The sequence below is a fragment of the Haliotis cracherodii genome, unplaced genomic scaffold, assembly GCF_022045235.1.
Source record: "Haliotis cracherodii isolate W230 unplaced genomic scaffold, xgHalCrac1.p SCAF_16, whole genome shotgun sequence".
Taxonomy (NCBI): Eukaryota; Metazoa; Mollusca; class Gastropoda; order Lepetellida; family Haliotidae; genus Haliotis; species Haliotis cracherodii.
The window spans coordinates 7,033,916-7,057,313 of record NW_027266271.1 but is presented as its reverse complement, the minus strand read 5'-3'; the positions used below and the strand labels follow the sequence as shown (position 1 = coordinate 7,057,313).

At 41.4% G+C, this 23,398-nt stretch overlaps 1 protein-coding gene across 2 annotated transcripts in view; it reads left to right on the top strand.

Annotated features, from left to right (window-relative positions):
- LOC139463756 (uncharacterized) overlaps nt 1–23,398 on the top strand; it is a 65,226-nt gene that overhangs the window by 21,220 nt on the left and 20,608 nt on the right. For both annotated transcript variants that reach the window (XM_071245030.1, XM_071245029.1), the window contains exons 2-5: nt 11,239–20,259; nt 20,603–20,722; nt 21,269–21,320; nt 22,197–22,273. In XM_071245030.1, coding sequence (XP_071101131.1) covers nt 11,239–20,259; nt 20,603–20,722; nt 21,269–21,320; nt 22,197–22,273 — 9,270 coding nt within the window. The remainder of the gene's footprint in view (nt 1–11,238; nt 20,260–20,602; nt 20,723–21,268; nt 21,321–22,196; nt 22,274–23,398) is intronic.

Below are 23,398 nucleotides of genomic sequence, written 5' to 3'. Positions count from 1 at the left end.
TCTCAAAATTGGAAATAGGGGGCTCTTATTATATACGACAGATATATTTTCCAGAAATTAATTGCCCATAATTAAGGGTGCATATAACACACGAGTGAGTATTATACACGAATAAATAAGTATACATTGATCAATCGAAAGGGGTGCTAATTGGGATTGTTCACTAGAGCGTGGCGCTTATTACGTCGAATACGGTATGTTATTTTACTGCGTCCATTTTCTGTGTTTGTGTGTACAGGACACATATTTGTGCGTGGTGTAAAGCCTGCCCTTCACTGCATCAATGTGTTAAGAAATAACAGTGTGACTACTAACAAGCATGGATATACCAAATAAGCATGTCTATCTGATGCAGTATTCTTGGAACTATTGCTCGTTCCACTGTTGTAATAGGTGTGTGTCCAATTATTCCCAAACACACTGGCTGACGACAGGATGTCAGACAATTAGCATGTCAGACACCCAGGACATGACCAGATTCCACTGCTACTTGTATATCTGCTGGTTCTCCAAGGTGGAATCATGAAATATTCGGGTTTGTGGAGGGATGTAGTGAATACATTATCTGAAGAATTGAGGATGACCATGATGAAGAGACATGGAAATAAAAAAGTAGCACACCACAATATCTGTTGCAGTTTACCATCCAACTTCCCGAGTAGTGAGTGTAGCTTGTGATTCATGACTGTTGCTTGCTTTGTGGATGTTATGCAACCTGAAGATTGCTGGGATGTCCATGCTTGGGGTATTAGATTGCACTTGCATAGCAAGCTGTATGATGAGGGATTCCACTTTCCTGGTCAATACTGTTCATAGACCTCTTTCCTCCTCACTGCTGGTGTTGACTGGTGTGTTCTATTTTAAGCTGCCTCTCCCCACACACCACCATGGCTGTAATGTCAGGATTGATGGACTGATTACATAACAACTAATGAGCTGGCATCTTGAGGAATCAACTTCTCTCTGTAGAGTGACTGCAAGCAGTTTTCATACAAGCATTGCAATGGTATTCCAGCAGCTAAATCTTTTGTCATATCTGATGATCACACACTGGACTCTGGGCTTATCTCAAGATAACTGGACTGACAGTCTGCACCTTAGTGTGTCAGGAAATCAGGCAGTCAGGAACCCGGACAAGTAATACATGAAGGATTGTATATTATTTACCTTATCAGGAACTGGAACAACTGGGCAATACATGACAGATTGTATATTATTTACCTTATCAGGAACTGGAACAACTGGGCAATACATGACAGATTGTATATTATTTACCTTATCAGGAACTGGAACAACTGGGCAATACATGACAGATTGTATATTATTTACCTTATCAGGAACTGGAACAACTGGGCAATACATGACAGATTGTATATTATTTACCTTATCAGGAACTGGAACAACTGGGCAATACATGACAGATTGTATATTATTTATCTTATCAGGAACTGGAACAACTGGGCAATACATGACAGATTGTATATTATTTACCTTATCAGGAACTGGAACAACTGGGCAATACATGACAGATTGTATATTATTTACCTTATCAGGAACTCAGACATTTGGCATATGCATGAAGGATTGTATATTATTTACCTTATCAGGAACTGTAACAACTGGGCAATACATGACAGATTGTATATTATTTACCTTATCAGGAACTCAGACATTTGGCATATACATGAAGGATTGTATATTATTTACCTTATCAGGAACTGGAACAACTGGGAAATACATGACAGATTGTATATTATTTACCTTATCAGGAACTCAGACATTTGGCATATACATGAAGGATTGTATATTATTAACCTTATCAGGAACTGGAACAACTGGGCAATACATGACAGATTGTATATTATTTACCTTATCAGGAACTGGAACAACTGGGCAATACATGACAGATTGTATATTATTTACCTTATCAGGAACTGGAACAACTGGGCAATACATGACAGATTGTATATTATTTATCTTATCAGGAACTGGAACAACTAGGCAATACATGACAGATTGTATATTATTTATCTTATCAGGAACTGGAACAACTGGGCAATACATGACAGATTGTATATTATTTGTCTTATCAGGAACTGGAACAACTGGGCAATACATGACAGATTGTATATTATTAACCTTATCAGGAACTGGAACAACTGGGCAATACATGACAGATTGTACATTATTTACCTTATCAGGAACTGGAACAACTGGGGAATACATGACAGATTGTATATTATTTACCTTATCAGGAACTGGAACAACTGGGGAATACATGACAGATTGTATATTATTTACCTTATCAGGAACTGGAACAACTGGGCAATACATGACAGATTGTATATTATTTATCTTATCAGGAACTGGAACAACTAGGCAATACATGACAGATTGTATATTATTTATCTTATCAGGAACTGGAACAACTGGGCAATACATGACAGATTGTAAATTATTTACCTTATCAGGAACTGGAACAACTAGGCAATACATGACAGATTGTATATTATTTATCTTATCAGGAACTGGAACAACTGGGCAATACATGACAGATTGTATATTATTTACCTTATCAGGAACTCAGACATTTGGCATATACATGACAGATTGTATATTATTTACCTTATCAGGAACTCAGACAACTGGACTGTACAAGTATGTTCACCTTGTCAGAAACAAGACAACTCAGCTATACAAGTTTATTTACCTTGTCACAAGGTCAAGACAACTGGGCAATACAGATTTATTTATACCCCTGACCTATTTCCCCTGAGTATTTCTTTGTCAGCAATATTCCAATGTGAGGCAATGTGTTGGCAGCCAGCTGTAAAAGTATTGTTAGCCAAATGATGAAAAACAAGAAGGAATGTTTGTTAGCTTTCAATCTTTGTTTGCATCCACTTAATTTGCTATTTGGTATGAAGTAACCCAGTACATGTAAGACTGCCATGCATTGCACAGTGTAGTGGAGCATTCCAACAAGTACCTGCTCTCATCACGAAGGTTAAGTTAGCATTCCAACAAGTACCTGCTCTCGTTCTAAAGGTTAAGTTAGCATTCCAACAAGTACCTGCTCTCATCCTGAAGGTTTAGTTAGCATTCCAAGTGCCTGCTCTCATCACGAAGGTTAAGTTAGCATTCCAACAAGTACCTGCTCTCATCACGAAGGTTAAGTTAGCATTCCAACAAGTACCTGCTCTCATCCTGAAGGTTAAGTTAGCATTCCAACAAGTACCTGCTCTCGTTCTAACGGTTTAATTAGCATTCCAACAAGTACCTGCTCTCATCCTGAAGGTTAAGTTAGAATTCCAACAAGTACCTGCTCTCATCCTGAAGGTTTAGTTAGCATTCCAACAAGTACCTGTTCTCATCCTGAAGGTTTTGTTAGCATTCCAACAAGTACCTGCTCTCATCCTGAAGGTTAAAATTTTTAACCTTGAAGGTTTGTATATAATGACATGTGATTCATCATCCTCCACTGTGATAGGATTTTCCAGGTTATCTTGAGTGTAATTAAGGGGAGGATATTTTGAATCCCTCTGTGTTCATGATGAATTCTGAATGATGAAATCAGTGATAACAGCAAAGGGATATTTTGCATCAAGGTGTGCTTATTTTCATAGTGATATGATTATTATCATATTTGTTACTTTCTTGAACTTGTTTACAGGTTTCCTCAACAACCTTAGTTATTCTTTGAAAATGGATTTCTTAAGTATCTTCCCTGTTTCGAGCTTGCATTTGACACTATATGTTCATTTAACAACATTCATGTAGGTATGTCAAAGCAGTGTAAGTATTTGAATTGCACAGTCTTTTTCTAATCTAGTAAATTGTCTTGGTTTTACATCAACATGGGTGAAAAATATTTAATAACCATACAAGATAAAACAGTTTTCATAATCACCATAATTTGTTTAAGTGTCAAACTGCTCCTTATCAATGATATTTCACTATCCTGAGGCATGTTCTGTCATAAGACAGGGTGTACACTTCAAGGTTGTGTACAGCTCCTCAAGCCACTGTGCTAACATCTGATAAGAAACATGTGGGAAAGTAACAAATGCTTTTACTCTTACCAGAACGATTGCAGAATGTTTACAAAACGGTTGACTATAACCAAACAAACATTGTAATATATATGATCAGTATTATTATTGTGAAAAGTGGCATAAATATGTTTTGTCACTTTGCATCTGTGTCCAGATGGCAGACAGTGCCCCTGTGTACAGACAGCAGACAGTGCACCTGTGTACAGACAGCAGACAGTGCAGCTGTGTAATGATGGCAGGTAGTGCACCTGTATACGGATGGTGGACAATGCACCTGTGTACAGATTGCAGACAGTGCACCTGTGTACAGACAGCAGACAGTGCACCTGTATACAGATGGCAGACAGTGCACCTGTATACAGATGGCAGACAGTGCACCTGTGTACAGACAGCAGACAGTGCACCTGTGTACAGACAGCAGACAGTGCACCTGTGTACAGACAGCAGACAGTGCACCTGTGTACAGACAGCAGACAGTGCACCTGTATACAGATGGCAGACAGTGCACCAGTGTCCAGATGGCAGACAGTACACCTGTATACGAATGGCAGACAGTCCACCTGTATACGGATGGTTGACATTGCACTTGTGTACAGATGGCAGGCAGTGTGATCCTGGGAGTTAGAGGAATCAAGCTAAACATGTCTATTGATTATTTGTGTGTTGTGTCATTGTGACAGTCATGCACTTGGTGTATATGTGTAATGATGCATACATGTGCTGTCAAGACATGGTATCAGTGTTTTTCATTCAGACCACTCAATGAAACCTAAAGTTTAACTATCTTGGATCTGAAAAATAGAAGGTTCTGTTTGTAAAACAGAGGTGATCTATTTAACAAAGGATTCAACATTGTGTACATTCTGCATGACCCATAATATGCATCCTAATGAAGTGATAACTGAACATATTACATCATGTTGACCAGTGGCTGCCATGGCTAGAGCCAGCTCTTCTTGTATTCTGAAAGATCAGGTATAATGGTGACAGTTGCTGTGTTTCTTGTTGCACTGTGTTCTAATATCGTCTTCCCACTCGAATCAAAGGCTCCAGACTGCTCCAGTTGCCAAGTGTGTGAAACATTTTGTTTGTTACCCATACTACAAATGATTGTAAGCATGTGTACAGCAAGTCCAGGACACACCAATTATGCAATACTTACACTTGGTGCTAGTGATAGGGAGATAGTGATGAGCCCAGGTCAGGCAGCTCATCTACGACCTCACTGCCGACCTCACTGCTGACCCCACTGCCGAGCTGATACTGATATCACAGATTACCTGGTAGCCTTGCTCCAAGGCTGTACTGAAAGAAACATCCATGGATGTGTAGTAATTCTATCCCCCTAATAGGCAAGTCTAGATCAGTCTCTTCTGGGGACAACTTGTTCTTAATATTTACATAATCTAGAACTTATGATTTAAACTAATAATTATTGCCTTAAAGACGTGTGCAAGTCTAAGTAGCTGGTTGAATAGTTTCAACTGAATGTGCATTGTTCAGGCTTAGATACCATGTTTGTAATGTTGGGTAGTGTTAGAAAACCTTAACATCATACATGCTGAAGTATTAGTAATAACAGCAGAGACTATCACAGTTAAGGACTGTATTGTGGAAGCTATAGAGATGTATACAATCTTAATTCTTGATAGAGGTGTGTTATCTGTAACAGTGAATCCAACCTTCACACAGGAATATGTTGTGTAGGTTATAACAGCAGATACAACCTTAAACGAGTATTGTATTGTTGAGGGGATAAAGTATTTGCAATTTACATGCATCTGAAGTTAAATTATCTTCATGAATTCAATCCTTCTTGAGAGGGATCACATCTTTCCAACACTGCAACAAGACAGCCATGTACACATAGATTTCATGAAATTGGGATGTTAGACAATTCTATGCCAGCACATCAACACCACATCTTGTCTTTTAACACATGGTAATTTTGGCAATCACTCTTATGAGGGATTGTTTCAGTGAAATTCAGCTTTTGAGAAATTATCTGTGCACAAGGAAAAAGTCAGCAGCAGACACTGAGCCTTGCCAAGCAAGTATTTGCAGAGACAGAGGTAACATTAACACTGTACATCTGCATCCCACAAGACTCTTACACACTTACATCCTGGAGGACGTCTGTCCAGTTATTAATAGTCCCCACCGTTACAACAACATATCAACATTCATACATTTTGCAGTATCTCCCATACAAACTGATCAGAGCAATTTCTCAATGCAGTGAATTATTCAGCTAGTTGCTTGTCGTCTGCTGGCATGGCAGAATGCAATATGGCTGACTGGCCCAGCTATCTGACCTCATTACAGCCGGAGCTCACTGACTGCTTGCAAGCTCATAGCCATAGCTTGCAGGCAGACTGGCTGCTCTCTCAAACAAAGCAATCGTTAGTCTGAGTGCACTAGCTAAGGCTGGGCTGTCTTCATTTCCATAATGTTGGTAGGCATTGTATACTGGATATAGGAATTTGTATAGAGGTACCCTTGAGAAATTCCACAACTTCTAATGACAGATGGGACTAAATATTTACATGCTGTATCACATCTTGTAAAACGTTGTCATTTCATGTAGTCATGTCAAAGAGAGGGAGTTGATTTGTTTTCTGACCATGCAGTCTTGTAATATATTCTGGTTGATAAAAGGACAATTATAATGAAGAAGACACATTGAAGATAACATGAAACAAATACTGAAACTGTGCAGTTTAGATACCAAGTGATGATTTCTTCACATCCTCTTTGAATAATTTTGTGTGATTTACAACTTTGACAGCAGTGAAGATAATATGAGGTGAACACAAATTAAACATGGCCTTTATTTGAAGCTATTTTCCTAGTTTGAATTTTGATAGAATTTTCTCATAAATAAGCATGAAAAAGCTATATACCACAAAGTATGAAGAAGATAAAGTACACTTAAACCTCAACTCTCGTGTTTACTGGATTCATTGCTTTTCTTCAGCATGGCATGTTGATTTTGAAGTGCTAGGAAAGTGCTAGGAAACTGCCTGCATCTGTTCTGTTTTTTTCTCTTTACCTATGAGGTGTTTTGCTGTTGGATCTCTCAAGGAGCCCTTTCTCAGCCTTCATTCTCGACTGCAAAATGTCAACAATTCACTGAATCTAATTTCTTGATGGTCAGGGTCTTCAGTCAAGATTTTCATTGTTTCGATTGTAATACAAGTAGTGTGTTATTTGCTTCTTGTGTGTCTTGTTACATTCAATGAGTGAATATTTAAGAATCAGTCAGGACATATTGTACACCACAATCGTCCATCAGTATTGTTTGAAAATATTTAATAAATATTTGTCAAAATAGAGGTTGCTGAAATTCTGTTTTGCTTGCATATTTACCCCTCTTTTGTAAGCCCGGAAAGGTGATCAACTGAGTCTATAAGCAGTGATAGCAGCACCACAGGACCATGGCAAACACTAAATCATTTTATCATTGCATAATATAAGACTACTAAATACCACCTATTACTTGAAGGAAAAGTGTCAACATGGCATATCATTACCTAAGTTGTTCTGCTGTTATGAGGACAATTCAGCAAGGAAGTGTCTATAGAAATTCCACATTATCTTCTGAAGACATTTAAAGAGGGTCTGTGAGGTCTACAATATTTGGTCCCAACTTGTTTAATTATAGGCTGCCATAATTTGGCTGGAATATAGCTGAATGTGGTGTTGGAACGGCAAACCAACTTTTGTGTGTTGCTACTATTGTATTGAAATTTTTCTTTTGGGGGGTTATGAAGAGGACCACTTGAATTTCATGCTTAATTTTGAACTGTGGAATACATTGATTTAACTACATTTGAGCCCTGTTTGGTGTTTGTTTCTTGTCACATTTGATCTCATGAAGACATTGGGATTGTCATGTACTGTAACAAGTCAGTACCGAGAATGTGTGATCCGGCTATTCCAACACTCAGTTTGACTCATACATAATTGCTGGTGATTAGAACCAGCTTCATAACAGATGGTTATTTTGATAAAACCTGCATGTTATGTGGTTGATATTCAAAGCATTTGTGCTTCACCTATTTGTGCTTTCACATCGTTATATCAAAGGTTGCTGGTGAATGCTGTATGTTGCAGGCACTGATGAATACTATTGTAGATGTCATGCACAGTAGTAATCTTGGTGAAAGATATTGTGATTGTGTTATTGCTCAACACCAATTAGACTGATAGTTTGTAGCAACAGCCCTTGTTGGTTAACTGGGACAGACGAGTGACTGGTTGTTTGAGCAACAGCCCTTGTTGGTTAACTGGGACAGACAGACGAGTGACTGGTTGTTTGAGCAACAGCCCTTGTTGGTTAACTGGGACAGATGAGTGACTGGTTGTTTATGCAACAGCCCTTGTTGGTTAACTGGGACAGACGAGTGACTGGTTGTTTGAGCAACAGCCCTTGTTGGTTAACTGGGACAGACAGACGAGTGACTGGTTGTTTGAGCAACAGCCCTTGTTGGTTAACTGGGACAGACGAGTGACCCCTTGTTTGAGCAACAGCCCTTGTTGGTTAACTTGGACAGACAGATGAGTGACTGGTTGTTTGAGCAACAGCCCTTGTTGGTTAACTGTGACAGATGAGTGACTGGTTGTTTGAGCAACAGGCCTTGTTGGTTAACTGGGACAGATGAGTGACTGGTTGGTTGAGCATCTGCCCTTGTTGGTTAACTGGGACAGATGAGTGACTGGTTGTTTGAGCAACAGCCCTTGTTGGTTAACTGGGACAGACGAGTGACTGGTTGTTTGAGCAACAGCCCTTGTTGGTTAACTGGGACAGACAGACGAGTGACTGGTTGTTTGAGCAACAGCCCTTGTTGGTTAACTGGGACAGACGAGTGACCCCTTGTTTGAGCAACAGCCCTTGTTGGTTAACTTGGACAGACAGATGAGTGACTGGTTGGTTGAGCATCTGCCCTTGTTGGTTAACTGGGACAGATGAGTGACTGGTTGTTTGAGCAACAGCCCTTGTTGGTTAACTGGGACAGACGAGTGACTGGTTGTTTGAGCAACAGCCCTTGTTGGTTAACTGGGACAGACAGACGAGTGACTGGTTGTTTGAGCAACAGCCCTTGTTGGTTAACTGGGACAGACGAGTGACCCCTTGTTTGAGCAACAGCCCTTGTTGGTTAACTGGGACAGACAGATGAGTGACTGGTTGGTTGAGCATCTGCCCTTGTTGGTTAACTGGGACAGATGAGTGACTGGTTGTTTGAGCAACAGCCCTTGTTGGTTAACGGGGACAGATGAGTGACTGGTTGTTTGAGCAACAGGCCTTGTTGGTTAACTGGGACAGACAGTTGAGTGACTGGTTGTTTGAGCAACAGCCCTTGTTGGTTAACTGGCACAGACAGACGAGTGACTGGTTGTTTGAGCAACAGCCCTTTTTGGTTAACTTGGACAGACAGATGAGTGACTGGTTGTTTGAGCAACAGCCCTTGTTGGTTAACTTGGACAGACAGATGAGTGACTGGTTGTTTGAGCAACAGCCCTTGTTGGTTAACTGGGACAGACAGATGAGTAACTGGTTGTTTGAGCAACAGCCCTTGTTGGTTAACTTGGACAGACAGATGAGTGACTGGTTGTTTGAGCAACAGCCCTTGTTGGTTAACTGTGACAGATGAGTTACTGGTTGTTTGAGCAACAGGCCTTGTTGGTTAACTGGGACAGATGAGTGACTGGTTGTTTGAGCAACAGCCCTTTTTGGTTAACTGGGACAGACGAGTGACTGGTTGTTTGAGCAACAGCCCTTGTTGGTTAACTGGGACAGACAGATGAGTGACTGGTTGTTTGAGCAACAGCCCTTGTTGGTTAACTGGGACAGATGAGTTACTGGTTGTTTGAGCAACAGCCCTTGTTGGTTAACTGGGACAGACAGATGAGTGACTGGTTGTTTGAGCAACAGCCCTTTTTGGTTAACTGGGACAGATAGATGAGTGACTGGTTGTTTGAGCAACAGCCCTTGTTGGTTAATTGGGACAGACAGATGAGTGACTGGTTGTTTGAGCAACAGCCCTTGTTGGTTAACTGGGACAGACAGATGAGTGACTGGTTGGTTGAGCATCTGCCCTTGTTGGTGAACTGGGACAGATGAGTGACTGGTTGTTTGAGCAACAGGCCTTGTTGGTTAACTGGGACAGACAGATGAGTGACTGGTTGTTTGAGCAACAGCCCTTGTTGGTTAACTGGGACAGACAGACGAGTGACTGGTTGTTTGAGCAACAGCCCTTGTTGGTTAACTGGGACAGACAGATGAGTGACTGGTTGTTTGAGCAACAGCCCTTGTTGGTTAACTGGGACAGACAGATGAGCGACTGGTTGTTTGAGCAACAGCCCTTGTTGGTTAACTGGGACAGACAGATGAGTGACTGGTTGTTAATACAACAGCCCTTGTTGGTTAACTGGGACAGATGAGTGACTGGTTGTTTATGCAACAGCCCTTGTTGGTTAACTGGGACAGATGAGTGACTGGTTGTTTGAGCAACAGCCCTTGTTGGTTAACTGGGACAGACAAGTGACTGGTTGTTTGAGCAACAGCCCTTGTTGGTTAACTGGGACAGACGAGTGACTGATTGTTTGTTTGACATTTGTTGTCAAAAACTACAACAGATGTTCCTTTAAAGCAAGTTGAGCATACTTACGATCATGTCACTTCTTTTTGAGGATCTATTTTATGCTGCGATACAGTTTTTTGTTGTATGGCTGTCAGTGAAGTCACATATACCTCTTTATATAATTGTGTATAGATCTAGGCCTGCAACCTTCGAGGGAAAATAGTCATACAAAAAATTAATATCGCAAATCTATGACGATCATACAGTTTGGCCCTTACTCTATGAATGTTTATGCTCCAGTTAACTTACAGAAAGTGAAAGTCGATGCTTAAATGTAGTGATGGGAATAGTAAAAAGTCTATAAGTTCTAAAGATAATTGATTTAGTCCACTGTCTCAACTGATCCATATATGATTATTTCAATTGATCTCAAATGATATGTGCTCAATTTTGGATCACATTTGTTTTGTAAACCATTCTCAAGGCTAGTATTTTACATGACAGGGTTGAAGAAAGCTTATCTGTGAAATGTGAAAGATTGCTATGAAATGTTAGTGGAGTTGACACCAGTTTGTGAGTGTTGTGTCTTTGTGTTCCAGTGACCCTGTGGAGGGGGAAGTTGATCCAGCTCATAGCCCCACCAAGCTGCTGAGCATCTCACTACCTCGAGTCCAGTCTCCCACAACACCAGGACAAGCTGCTGACCACAAAGTTCCTCTACCTCCCACCCGGCAGCAGCAGACCACAGCAGATACATGTCTTGATCCCCTACCACAAGGAAAAACATCAACACAATGTCATAGTAGTAAGATGCTTCTAGATGTACCATTGCCCAACACGCTGAACATTAACCTAGATGACGTACCTCTTCCACCAATGCCACCAGCAGAACCTTCCTCGCCACAAAGCAAAAGCAGAGGGAAAAAGCGGAAAAAGAAAAAGCATGGATTTTCAGAAGATGAGCCTCCACCACCTCCACCTGTGTCACCTCGTAGAACCCGACAGCAATCCTCCTCCCGGACATCCGAACCGTCAGGCGAGTCCGAAGGAACTCCTCCCCCACCACCACCTCAAATGGAATCAGTCCATCCTCCACCTGAACCTGAACTGTCTCATGCTCAGAAGTTGTTGAACAAGTTTAGTGGCCAGACTTCTGCATCAACAGATGCAGGTAAAAGTACGTCTTCTGGAGCAAAGCTGCTAAACTTTGCTTTAGCTTCACCACCTGCTGGAAAAGGTAAAATCTCTTTCCAGATCAAACCAGCGAAGAAATCTGTTTTTTCCTCCGATGATGGTGATGAAGATGATGAAGAAAGTAGTGAAAGTGCTGTGACACCTGTTAGATTCAAAGTCAACAAGAAACAGATGTTCCGACCAGATGCAGAGGGGCCATCTGAATCACAGAAGAGTGCAGTTCAAGCATATGTAAGAGGGAGAGGAGGGATAAAGTTCTGTACTGAAGAAGACATTGCTAGTATAGTAAGGTGTGGTTTTATGTCTGCTGAGGAAGTACAAAACCTCAAGTTAGAGCAGGAAAAGATAGAGATTGTCCAAAAGTTAGAAAAACTTACGGAGGCACCAAAAACCATTGAACCTGAAATTAGAAGATCAAGACGTTTAAGAGATAGATCCCCATCTCAAGAAAGAAGAAGAGAAAAGGAAAAAGAAAAAGATGATAGGTCAAGGCGATCAAGAAGTGATAGGTCATCCTCAAGAGAAAAAGATCGAGACAGAAGTAGAAGGCGATCACAAAGTGAGAAATCCCCAGTGAGAGAAAAGCATTCTTGTAGTGACAGATCAACTTCATCTGATCGGGGTAAAGAAAGATCCAGCAGAAGAAGAAGTAGTCGTTTATCTTCACATGATGAGGATGTGAAATTGTTAAGGAGTATGTCCCCTGAAGAAAGAAGATCTAGAAAGGAGGGGTCTCCTGTTCATGAACAAGAAAAAATGAAGACTGATGATGACAAAGAAACAACCACATATGTGAAGACACTAAAGGGAGCTGAGGTTAAACTGAATTTAGTTAGATTAGAAGATATGGATGAAAGCGTCATTTCTCCTGTCAAGAAAGGAAGTGAAATTACGTTGGAAAAGCAAGAACAAGAAGTGGAGATAAGACAGGAAAAACAGGAAAGCTTACCACTTGCAGATGATCCTCAGTTAAAGAAACAAAGAAAATCCATAACTTACAGATCCCCGTCTTCAGAGATGGATGATGTTGTTGCTGATAATGGTGTTCATCCAACGGTGGGTATGTCACCATCTGAAACTGTGCTGACCGACTCCACACATCAGACCAGCATGGCAGTAAAGGTTGAAGGTGCCACAGAGATGTCAGAGGTAGATTTGGCAGCAGACTTAATGAAGGACAAATTGAAACAGGAAAGCAGTATTGAGGAGGAGAAAGATATACGAAAAAGACGCCTTCTCAGAGATTCTTCAAAATCTCCTGAAATTAAGCCACTTCCTAAAAAGTCAAAGTGGGAAGATTCTCCAGAAAGGCTTCCCAAGGAATATGGTAAGCAATCAAGATTAAGTAGGACAAGCAAGTTATTAGAGGAAGAGAAGAAAGTTGAGTCTCCTGAAATGGAGTGTGAACCAAGCAGAAGGCGTTCCAGTAGAGGAAGGTCTAGGTCCAGAGATAAGGGGACACTTTCAGAATCTAGCAGGAGGGAGGTATCAGCTGAGAAATTGAGGGATGTAGATGATAGAAAAACACGACTGAGGACGGATAGCTCTGAGTCCAAGGATAATGACCGTTCAAAACGCAGACGAAGTAACATTTCACCTGAAAAGTTAAAGGAGAGGCAAACAAGATCTCATAAAGACCGGTCATTGTCTAAGGATAAGAACGAAAGAGATAAACTTGACTCTGAAGAGAAGGATGTTAAGAGAAGACACTCAGGAAGAGACCGGTCATTATCTCGTGAGAAAGAAGAGATTTCTGAAGAGATCACACACAAGACTGCACAAACAAAGAGTCAGCATATATCACCTGACACTCAAGTTATTTCCAAAAGTACTGACACAGATGATAAGGAAAAGGACACTTTAAAATCTAAGGAGAAGAACCTTTCTGAAATACCCAAATTAAAGTCATTGCATGATAAGCTGCCTTCAACTGCCATCAATGAAGATAGCCAAAAGAAAGTGCAAGCGCAGTACCAAGAGGCTAATGTATTTCCTAGCCGGTCAAGATGGGATTCACCTGAAATGATGGATGAAACTCACAAGATCAAAGATACTGTGGATATTGAGTGTCTTGTACGATCCAAGTGGGACTCCCCAGAAAAATCTGATCTTGATAGGAGGAAAGATATGGACAATTCAATGATTGTGTCGGCAATTAGAGAAAGCGAAGGTCAGTTAGGAAAAGGCTCATTAGGTAAAACCATATCTGACAGTTTGGATGTTGTTAGCAAGGAAATTAAAACCTCAGAAGAAGTAAACTGGCAGGTGACTCAAGAGGATTATGATTCCAGGTTCCGTTCCAAGTGGGATTCCTCCCCATCTGATGATGAAGTATTGACCATTCCAGAAAGATCCATGTGGGGAACTCCACCAAAAGAAGAGCGAGGGTGTGACACTCTGTATGTCAGTAATCAGTATTCAGTTCATCAACCTGAAACCAAATCACACTCAAGGATTAGCACATCACCATCTCAGGAGAAATTTTCATTATCGCATAAAAGCAAACAAAGGCAATCACAAAGCCAGGAAAAACTTGCTCATAGAAAGTCAGTTTCTCCTTCCAAAGTAAAAGTTGAGAGAAAGTTTACAGACACAATTGTAACTGAGTCACCTGATTCAGCAACTTCATTTCCCATCAAAGAGTTTCCAATTGTTGGCTATGAGTCATCACCAGAGATTTCTCAAGTAGGTGATGGTCTCCTTAAAATATCTGAACCTTCAAAATCCCTTTCTGTTGTTGAAAAAGAGGCCAGTACAGTCAAAAGTGCAACATCAAATGTTGTAATGCAAGTGACCAAAAGTGAAGAGGGTGAGAAGAGGAAGGATGCCTCTGGAGACAGCAATCTAGACAAAGGCAAGAAGCAGGATACCAGTGATGAACGATCCAGGGCAAGAGAGGGTAGCTGTGAGATGACAAAACGAGATGGCAGTTCTGAGAAACAAGGATCTAAGAGGAGGGATGGCAGTGATGACTCCCGGAGGAGTGCAGATAGGGGTGGATCCAGGAAGGATGATACCTCAGAAAAAAGAAAGTCTCGGCAAGATGACAGTTCTGAGCTGTCAAAGCATCGGAGACCAGGGGACAGCAGTGATAGATCTAGGAAAAGAGGTGACAGTTGTGAAAGTCAGCAATCAAGGCGAAGGGATGATAGCACAGACAGGAGTAGGTCACGAAGGAGACTGGATGAAAGTTCTGAACGAGTCAAGTTGAGGAGAAGAGATGACAGCCATGACAAAGACAGACTCTCTAGAAGAAGAGATGACAGCTCTGAGAGAGATCGGTCTCGTCGGAGAGAAGATAGTTCGGAAAGAAGTAGAAGCCGTAGGGATAACAGTTCAGAGAGAGATCATCGCTCACGACGCCGAGATGATAGTGCCGATCGCCCACGCCGACGTGATGACAGTGCCGATTGCTCACGGCGATGTGATGACAGTGCCGATCGCTCACGGCGACGTGATGACAGTGCAGATCGTTCACGGCGACGTGATGACAGTGCAGATCGTTCACGCCGACATGATGACAGTGCTGATAGGTCACGCAGGCGTGATGACAGTGCCGATAAGTCACGCAGGCGTGATGACAGTGCCGATAGGTCACGCAGGCGTGATGACAGTGCCGATAGGTCACGCCGACGTGATGACAGTGCTGACAGAGACCGTAGAAGGCGAGGAAGTAGTAGTGATAGAAGCAGAAGGAGGGAATCTGATAGACGAAGAGACTCCAGTAGAGATCGATACTCTAGAAGGCGAGACGATTCTCCAGAGAGGGACAGGTATAGGAGGAGAGAAGATTCAGCTGATAGAGAGAGGTTAAGAAGGAGAAGAGACTCACCAGACAGATCTAGGAGGGACAGAGATAAGAGAGAAACCGACTCAATGGGAAGAATGTATCGATCAAGAAAATATTCTCCTGATAAACCGAAAGAGATTTCTGATCTGAAAACATCAGTAGAGAAGAAGGTGATTCCCAAACCAGTAATAGCTGCTGAACATGTAATTGATCTTAATGATATTCCACTACCTGATATTCCTCTCCCTGATGTCCCTGGCTCTGCGTTACTGCCAGTCGTGGCAACACAGGACACTGCAGAGATGCCTGTTGTTAATGCTGCTGATAGCAAGGTGGAATCAGTCAATTTGAGACAAGACAACTACTCCAGTGATGACATGGACTTGTGTGACGAGGAAGAAGAAAACTCAATAGAAACATCAGTTGTGCACCAAACAGTACCGGTATATGATAAGGGTGAAATGGGTTCATCAAGTGTGTGTCTTCCAAAAGTTCAGTCACTGGGAGCAGAAGATACAAAAGGTATTCCTAAATTGGAGAGTTTAAATCAAGTTCAAATGGAGCAAACCAAAACAGAAAAGATCAAATTTTCTCTCAGTTTTGGAAAACCCAAAGTCCTTCCAACAAAGAAGATTGAAAGTGTTCTTGATGATGAAGAAGACACTCAATGCAAGAGGCAAAAGGAAGATTTTGTCAGTGCAATATCAGAAAGTGTACAGACTGAATCTTTCAAGCCTATGAATAGACCTTCTAAGTTTTCTAATCTTAAGTTAAACTTGAACCCTTTAACAAAAAAAGAACCCACAATACCCTTGGAAGGCATAGGCTTTAAGGATTCTCCAAAGTTAAAAGATATCAGCTCAAAAGCTCCAGTTAAGATACTGACTAGGTCAAGATCTCGGGAAGTCGAATCGCCAACTGAGTCGAGCGAAAAATCTTTAAGGAAACCTGTGAATCCAGAGAGACAAATTTTGGAGAAGAAATCGAAGATAGAAGTTGACAATAAATACCCCACTGAAAAGGTTGACATGGTTTCCACAGTTATGTTTTCTGGTGTCAAAAGCAGTTCACAAGCAGCTCCTGATAACTCTGTGTTATCTTCTAATTCTTTCAAAGATGTGCCAAAGCAGTCTGAATCTCAAGAACTACATCATGCAGCAGATAATGTACCAAATCTCCCAACATCCTCTCTTGATGAGAGAGCATCTGATCCTCCTGTTGACAACTCAGGTCAAACTCAGCAATACCCAACTGCCCCAACTGCCCCAACTGCCCCACAGGTTCGTGAACATCAGCCTGAAGATTCTGTTAAATATTCCCCTATTCCAGAACCTTCACTCAAAGACTTCATGCCTATTCCAGAACTAAAAGTAGACCTGTCTCCCACAGAGAAAGTCCCCCCTGAATCATTTGAAAAACAGGATGATGCAAGAGATGAACTGAAAGCTTCAAAGCCTGTACTCACATTGCCAACTGGTGAAGTTACCAACAAGTCAGCCATAAATATGCCTTTAAGGTGTAAAGATATGTGCCCTCCACTTCAAAGTGATGCATCTGAACTACTTATTGAAGACACACGGGCAGATATGACAGAAATGGTTCTCCGTTTAAGTACGGAGGAGAGAAAGGGCAATGATACAGCCATAGCTGTAACAGATGCCAGTCATAAAATGGACAGTGAAGCCAAGTCAGAAGATATCTGTCAGTCAGAGACTAAGCCTGAAACTGTTGACATTGAACCAGGTTATGGGAATAGCAGTACAAATATAGAATCGAAACAAACAGCACATGTGACTGCTGTCCCCGAGATGGATGAATCCCAGGAAGCTGCTGCTTATGAAGACACAGTAAGTCCTGGTGATGGGGAAGACATTGTGCCAGCAAACACTGAACAGTGTGACATAGTGGATGAGGCACATGACAATCGTGCAGGAGTTGTCAAGTGTGCAGTGACAGAGAAGGTTCAACTGGTTGAGGAATCGGAGAAGGTTGAGTCAGAAGTTTCAACAACAACACAGGAAACCAAGGCAGAGACACAGTCTGTAAAGCATGAGGAAGCACAGAAGGAAGAACAGGCTTTAACTACAGCAGAGGAGCCATCACCTGGCACCCCAACTGAGGCCAGTATAGGAGAATCTAAGGTCCAGCCAAGAAGAAGCAGGCGCCTTAATGCTAATAAGACCATGCCAGAGGAAGAGCCAAGTAAAAAATCAGGGAATCAGAAGCTTGTGACAACTGAAAAACAAAAGCCTGAGCCGGTTGAGGTAGATGAACCATCTGCTGAGGCAGAGGCAGAGGCGGAAGCAGAGTCATTAACACCACAACGCAGACGTAGTGGCCGCCTTCAGAAGAAACAAGTAGATGTTCCCTCAGAGTCAGAACAGAAGCCAAAGGGTAAAGGGGGAAAGGCTGGGAAAAGTGATAAAGGTGTAAAGAAGGTCAAAACTGCTAAAGTTGAAGAAGAAAAAACAGAAGAAGTAGAGAAGAGTGATCTTGTTCAACAAGATGTTAGTGAGAAAGACTCTTCTACACCTGAGTCTACCAAGGAGGAATACATACAAATTGTTGAAAGAGTTCCACAACTTCCTCAGCTCCCTGAAAGGGTTGCCCATACATTTGAAGTGAAGGCTTTGAGTATCAAAGAGACAATAATGAATAAGTTGCAGGAAGAGAAAGAAAAGTCAGAGAAAGAAGAAAAGGAAAGGAGGGAACTTGAAGAAAAGCAGAGAGAAATTGAGTTGAAGGAAAAGAAAGAGAAAGAGGAAAGGGAGAGGATAGAACAGGAAGAAAGAAGAGAAAGAGATGAAAAAGACAGAAAGGAAAGAGATAGACGTGAGAGAGATCGGGAACGAAGAGAAAGGGATGACCGTGACAGACGAGACAGGAGGAGACGACATGATGATGATCGCAGCTACAGAGACAGAGATCGTGAGAGAGACAGAGACCGTGACAGGGACCGTGATAGAGATCGTGATAGAGATAGGGACAGGGAAAGGGATAGAGATCGTGATCGGGACAGAGATAGGGATCGAGATGACAGGAGGAGGAGAGATCGAGATGACCGTAGTCGCAGAGATGACTACAGGTCTAGAGACAGGGATGACAGGGATCGAGAACGTTCCTACCGATCAAGGAGAAGATATGATGATGACTATGACAGGGACAGCCGATCTCGATCACCAGATGACAGAAGAAGTGAAAGGAGCCGGAGAGATGACAAGTCAGAACCTGATTATAAGTCAGATGATTCATCAATGGCAGCTTCTCAGGGATTTCTGCCAAGCTCAGGAGATTCTTCTAGTCCAATAAAACCAGAAAAGGTGAAGTCACGTTGGAGGAGAACTAGTGAAGCTGAGCGTATGGCTGAAACCATAGTTCCAATGAAAAGTCTTAAAGACCCCACAGCCTATGCAGCCAAAGCCTTAGACTTTGATCCAGCAGCATTCCCACGATCTTCATCTGCAAAACAGGGTGACTTGTCAAAACTGCATCATGAACCTCATCCAGATATGTATCCATCTCTAAAAGGTCTTTACCGACCCTCAGGGCAGCCTCAGTATCCAGGAGCAGCAGAACTGCTTGCCACCTATGCTGGACCACCTAGTTCTACCTCGGCTATTGCACCTCAAGTTGCTGCTCCTCCTCCTCCTCCACCCCAGGAGGTCTACCCTCCAGGATCAGGCCCTGTCACTACATTCCAACAAGACCAAGGTTTTCCATCCACCTGGCCCTCGCCACCACCACTACATGGCGTTCAGCCACCTCCAGTGCATGGGTCTGTTCCTGGGGCTCCACCACCAACAGTCCACCCTTCTTTGGTACATGCTGTGCAACCACCCATTCATGGCATACCACCACCAATAGGCATTCAACCACCTCCAGTTCAAGGCATACATCCTCCAGCTTTGCATGGGATTCTACCACCCCCTGTTCAAGGCATTCAGCCACCTCCTGTTCAAGGCATTCCTTCCATACATAGCATTCAACCACCTCCAGTACATAGTATACCTCTGCCTGACATGTCAACACCACCAGGTCCACCCCCAAGTCACTTATCTGCTCACATACCCTTACCAGTGGGTATAAAACCACCGGCACTGCCTGTGCAGCCACCACCAGAGTTTATTGGGGAGCCTCATGCTTTAATGCAGAACAATCCCAATCAGGCTACAGGGGTGGAGGTAGCATATCCTCATCCTGTTTCAGAACCTGAACCAGGGGATTCATTCTTGCTCCCCTCTACTAAGCCAACAGAAGGGCTTGTACCAGGGGAAGCCTTCCTATCTCCGAAACTAGCCTCTCGAGTTCTTGTGGCAGTCAACACCACAGTCGCAACAAATGAATCAGGGAAAATTAAATGTGAAACGGATCTGGTAGAGGACAATTTCAACCAGAATGCATTATTGCCTGATATTGTATGTATGGAAGAAAAGCCAACAAGTGTCGATAAACTGTCAGGGTTTGAAGCTGAATCAACATCAGTTTCGTTGGGGACAATTGTGATGCCAGGGGAAGAGCCTACAAAGCTGCTTAAAGAAGCTGTGGAGAAGCAGAAACCACCAGAGGAAGTGAAGGAGGAATCAAAAACATACCCCTACTTTGAGCCGGTGGATAAAAACATCTACCTCACTGAAAGGTGAGCTATTTAAGGTCGTCATCAATACTGAACCAAAAAGTTGGGCATCATGAATATTTGGGGGGATATTGCATATGAAATTGCATACTCAGGCTTCACTATAAAAAAAAGTATCTCCGAAAATATTCCCCAACATTTTTTGTTCAGTCTAATATAGAAGAACTGAGTAATGCTAAGTGGCATGCTTTTATTTGAAAACCGAAAGAGGTGCAGAAGAATGCAAATATACCATTGGCCTGTTGTTAATGTCCAGTTGAACTAAGAAAAGTCGGCTATGATTTGGTATATTTTGTAGTTTCTGATGATGAATTCATGCTGACATTTATCTTGTTTTCCTGTGTAGGCGGAAATCCAAGAGTATGCGTCGGATGGTGTGCGATTGTACCACTTCTCGAGAGGACCGAGAGATGGGATACGATGCTTGTGGAGAAGACTGTCTCAACAGAATGCTTCTGATAGAATGGTGAGACTTTTCATATGATCAATAATGCTTGCCATGTTGATCTTTGAACTTTTTCTACGCATTAACTTACATTGCATATTGTCAGACTGATTTAGTTTGAATTTCAATTAATTACATGTTTTGATTCCGGTAGGTATAAATACAACATTGTAGCATCTTAGCAATCAGTAATCTACCAAGCGACTTCAGGCCATGTTCTGGTCCAGGAAGCAAATCTTAGTAAGCAGTTAGTTGGGACCTTACCCTTCATCCACAATTGATAAGATATTGAAATTATTTAGAATTGGTCTCCAACACCTCATTGCTCATCTTAATAGGCAACAAAATTGGACCAGGTGGTCAGACTCTTTGATGTAACTGATTGAGTGTCTTTGTAACCCAACTGCTTTGGACATTGCTTATTCCTTCAGTAAGTAATTATTTACAGACCACCAAGATATAGCTGGAATATTGTTGATTGCATTGTTAAACAATGGAGATAAAGCCGATGCTAGTGTTGATATGTGTTAAGTGAACTATTGGTTTAGCTGTGCCTCTACCTTGCAGTGGCTCCCGTTGTGCCTGTGCTGAGTATTGTGACAACAAGAGGTTCCAGAGGGTAGGTACATTTACCTCTTCAGTGTTGGGTAAATTTCAAGGGTCCTTACAGGAAATATGAAGGACCTGTGAAGTAATGAAATGGTGTTGTGTACTATACATTTTGATAATTACTTTTATTGCAGGACCTCTAATATTCCTTGTCAAGTATTTATTGTCACATTAGTCTTTAACCTTTTGATTTGGCAGTCAAATTTTATTTTTGTGATATTGTTTTGAGAACATCCCAGGGTCTTCCCTCATCATCAGTTATATCACACTTGATTCATCATATTTAGACTGACTGCTTGTGTTATGGCTACTACTATGTTCCAGGTAAAAAAAAGGCCAATAAAAATAGCCCTTGAGTATCATTACAATTACTCGTCTAGGCAGATTTAATGGTACAAGACTTGGTGACATTTCTTGATATCAATGGTTATGTGAAAATCAATTAGGTTTCGGAACTCTATTTCTGGTAGTGCATTATAGACGGACGTTTTAGTTATTTTAACAAAACATTACCAATACATCATAATCTGTTAAAAACTTTTTAAACATATATTTTTATGGAATGTTTCTGGAGGACAATCAGTTGTTAAGAATATGCTGCAAAACTGTGGGGTTGAATTTGACTTGCATTACTAGACCATAAACCGAACTGGTATTGAAAAATAGATTGAAGAGAAGATTATTTCATTCACTTGTTTCAAATTTTATCCAGTAATAGAGATCTTGTTGGAAGTACACAAAACAGGTGAGTAACAGGGCTCATGTCTCAGTTTCCTTTTCATCAGTGTAAACATAAGTAAACTTTATGAGCATTGTCAGGATGTTATATTACTTTGTTATACTGTATCACTCGTAATACTAAAGATGCAACATACTTTGTTTTCAGAAAATCTATGCAGATGTTGATCCCTTCAATGCAGAAAGTAAAGGCTGGGGCCTCAAGGCCAATGCAGACCTGGAAGCGTAAGTTGATATGGGTTTCGTCTCTCACGAGGGGGGTCCTATCATTTATCAGAATAAGTTGAATGCATTTGAAGAATTATCATACCCATGATTTTTGCAGAATATGGTCATAAGCTGCTTTGGCAATATTCAGCATTATCACGGCGAGGGACACCAGAAATGGGCTTCACATACTGTACCCATGGGTCAACAAGGGTCTTTGGCCTAACGAGCTACCCCATCCCAGAACAAAATGACTAAAATTAGCTGACGACTTTTCGGTTTTATTTTTATTTTTGGGGGGTAGGGGAGGGTGTGTGGTGGTGAATATTTTGTTCCCAGTTTGCACTGGCTGATGATGTTGTTCGTTTCTTGTAGGTTCCAATTTAGTTACTTTTAGTTTTTAAAAATTGGTTGCCCAACTTCAGTGAATGCTTGTGACAAACTGTTGTTTGTCCTGAGGAGAATGTACTTTTTCCTACTTCAAGGGCAAAGGGGGTCAGTAACGCTGTCAGTGACCTTGAAGTGATGACCTGTTGTAACTGGGCATTGCCTGTTGTGAATGTTTTCTGCATTTTCCAACTATTTAAATCATACGTACAATTTCTTGATTTGTTCTTTTAGAGGAAGCAAATATATTATCTTACTCTTGCACAATTGTACTTGCAGGTCACCAATACATTAATGATGGTTATCTTCATGAAAATCATAATAATAATAATTTACTGTATTCGACGTAATAAGCGCCCGGGGCGCTCTCAAAATTAGAAATAGCGGGCTTATTAGAATATGAGAGAAAAAACAGAGTTGAAAGATCGTAAATTTCGTAGTTTATGCTGACAGCCTGAAATGATACAAAAGAAAGGTAATTGGGATTGTTCACAAGTCAATGTATTAGCAAATATCACCGTGGGCGCTTATTAGAGCGGGGCGCTTATTACGTTGAATACAGTAGTTTTTTACAAAATATTATTTGTATTTGATATTTTTTTGTCACGATAAAAATTTTAACAGAATTATTTGACCATTTCAAATTATGATAAAAATTGGCAATGAAAACCAAAAAGATTTTGCAAATCATAACATGAGACACAGTTTGAGCAGTTTGAGTACAGCATTGGCAGCAGGTGTTTCCCCAGTTATCAA